The sequence below is a fragment of the Penaeus chinensis genome, chromosome 4 (genome assembly GCF_019202785.1).
Source record: "Penaeus chinensis breed Huanghai No. 1 chromosome 4, ASM1920278v2, whole genome shotgun sequence".
Taxonomy (NCBI): domain Eukaryota; kingdom Metazoa; phylum Arthropoda; class Malacostraca; order Decapoda; family Penaeidae; genus Penaeus; species Penaeus chinensis.
In genome coordinates this window covers 17,146,301-17,148,800 of record NC_061822.1, presented here as the reverse complement: position 1 = coordinate 17,148,800, position 2,500 = coordinate 17,146,301, and the positions used below count along the sequence as shown (strand labels likewise).

Sequence of the window (2,500 nt, the reverse complement as noted above, 5' to 3'; positions counted from 1 at the left end):
TAATAATAATAATAATGATGATAATAATAATAATAATTATTATTATTATATACTACTACTAATGATGATAAATTATAATAGTAATAATGATAATAGTAGTAGTAGTAGTAGTAGTAGTAGTAGTAATAATAATAATAGTAATAATGATAATGATAATAACAACAACAATAATAAATATGGCAAGAACAAAAATTATGACAGTAAATATCACAAAAATAATATAGTTTCAATAATGGAAACATCTTGGAAAAACAATAATGAGGAGAAAGTAAAAGTAAAAGATTAAAATAATATATATATTCGAAAAAATATACACACACAACCTCAAGAGCACACACACACACACACAGAAACACACACAAATGCAAATAAACTTCCACACAAACATACACACACATATACATGTACAAAAACAAACATCATCTGATAGATACACAACCTCCTCGCGCGGATTAAAACAAACAAACACTGGAAGCAGCATTCGAAAATATGTTTAACGCGCGCAGCACCTGAACATCAACAGGTAACCAGGACGAGGAGTGACTGTTGGTAGGTAGCTGCGTCCAACACTCGCTTCGTCTTCCTGTCTCTCTTCTCCCTTTTCTCCCTTTCCCTTTTCTGCTTTCCTTTCTTCCTTCCTTCTACTTTCATCCATATAGTTTCCCCTCTTCTTCCTTCCTTCCTACTTTCCTATTATTTCCCGATACTTTTCTCTTAAACTCTTCTTCCCTCTTTTCTTTTTTTCTGCTTCTCCCTTCCATTACCCTTTCCCTGCCCTTTTCACCTCCTACTTCCCTCTCCCTCTCTCCTCCTTTCTCCCTCTACTTCCCTCTCCTCCTCCCTTCCTCTTTTTCTACTTTGCCCTTTCTCGTTCTCACTTCCCTGCCCACTCTCCTTTCCCCTTTCCTTCGAGTCTCCCCCTTCCTCCCTTTCTCTTCTCACTTCCCTTCCCACTCTCCTTCGCGTCTCCTTCCTTCCTCCCTTTCTCCTCTCACTTCCCTTCCCACTCTCTTTTCCCCTTTCTCCCGCGTCCTGCCTTCCCCCTTCCCTCCCTCCCTCCCTACCGGCCGAGGGGTCGCCAGGGAGCGTGTTTCCCCGCGGGTTTACGAGGCAGTAAAAAGATGTCGTTGAACAGGCCTCGGCGGGTCCAGCGAGTCAGTTCGTGGTCGTTTCGTCGAGAGAACGTAAGGCGAAGGCGACGAGGAGACTTGGCATGGCGGGGAGAGGGTAAGGAGAGGATAAACACGAAGCGAGGAAGTGCAAAACAAATCACAATATATAAGCCGGTGTGTAAGACAAGCAAGCACGAGGGAAATAAAATAAAAATCGGTGGAGTGGGTAAAATCAACTCGCGTTGGAGGAAGACAAAACAAATCACAACATACAGGAATGTGTGTAATAAGGAGAAAAATACACAACAAATCACAACAAAGGCATATACGTGTGTGGTGAAAAGAATTAAAAGGAGAATCCAGTTAGTCACGATAGAGGAGGAAACTAGGTATTTATAATATGCAATCCTGATCGAACGTTTTCGATAAGGATGGCTGGCCGGCTGCCTGCCACTGGCCTTCGCATCGCGTTATTGGTGGCGCAATGGCAACCAAAATCGGAAAACACGACATATTTCGTCGGATTCCCTTCCCGGTGAGTTCACTGCCGCCCTAGATAGTGATCCAAACTTTAACGATGCATTTTTCCCTTCCTATGGCGTAATTTCAATGGCCTATCTTCAGACAGGAATCTGCAACACCCAAGCGAGTGTATAAACACACAAAAACACACGCGCACCAAAGCTTGGTCTTCAAGTCCGTGGCAACCCCGCTGTCGATGTCGTGCGCATTATATCGCCTCCTTGTTGCGCACTTGACACCCCGGGCCGGAGGTAAAAAAGCGCGCGAGCAGCGGGGTTTCGCGCGCTTTTCTGGCGTTTGTGGCGCGGGCCTGCGGGAGACGAGCCCCCCAGTGCGCATGCGCCGCTCGGGGGCACAATATGGCCGACCCCCCGCCGCCATGCCACAGACCTGACAAACTCACTCCTCTATCCGGCCTTATACGTTAATCTGATTCCAGGTCAGCGCCGTTTTGCCTTTTATCGTTCCTTCTCTCGTAATGCGGAGAAAGGGCGCCTCCGAGGACTCGCTGATAACGCGCATTTTGGGGACAGATAAGCAGAAAATGGGGAAATTGATGCCGTTAGCCCACGCGACTAAAAAGATGTTGAAGTCAACACCGCGCGGGTAACTGTTCAACGAAGCACAATAAAACGGACATAAAATTACACCTACATTTGTCTGACGAAAAACTTTCTTGTTTACATGCGCGGGCCACTGCCGGCTCGCGAGAGGAATTTAATATGATTTATACCCGCGCTCTTTATGTGCGCTGAAGGCCAAGCTCAGCATTTAAGGCACACAATTCGGGGTTCCAATGGCTAGTTGTAGTAGCTAGCGATGGCAGGAGATCTCGAAACCCTTTTTTTCTTTTTCATATTATGCAT

General features: G+C 45.3%; 1 protein-coding gene across 1 annotated transcript in view; it reads right to left on the bottom strand.

The window, feature by feature from the left end:
- The window catches only part of LOC125025215 (LIM/homeobox protein Awh-like), a 37,511-nt gene extending 35,496 nt beyond the window's left edge, over nucleotides 1-2,015 (bottom strand). Inside the window, exon 1 of the mRNA XM_047613190.1 lies at nucleotides 1,792-2,015. Within this exon, the coding sequence (XP_047469146.1) occupies nucleotides 1,792-2,015 (224 nt within the window). The remainder of the gene's footprint in view (nucleotides 1-1,791) is intronic.
- Between the last annotated feature and the right edge of the window lie 485 nt (nucleotides 2,016-2,500).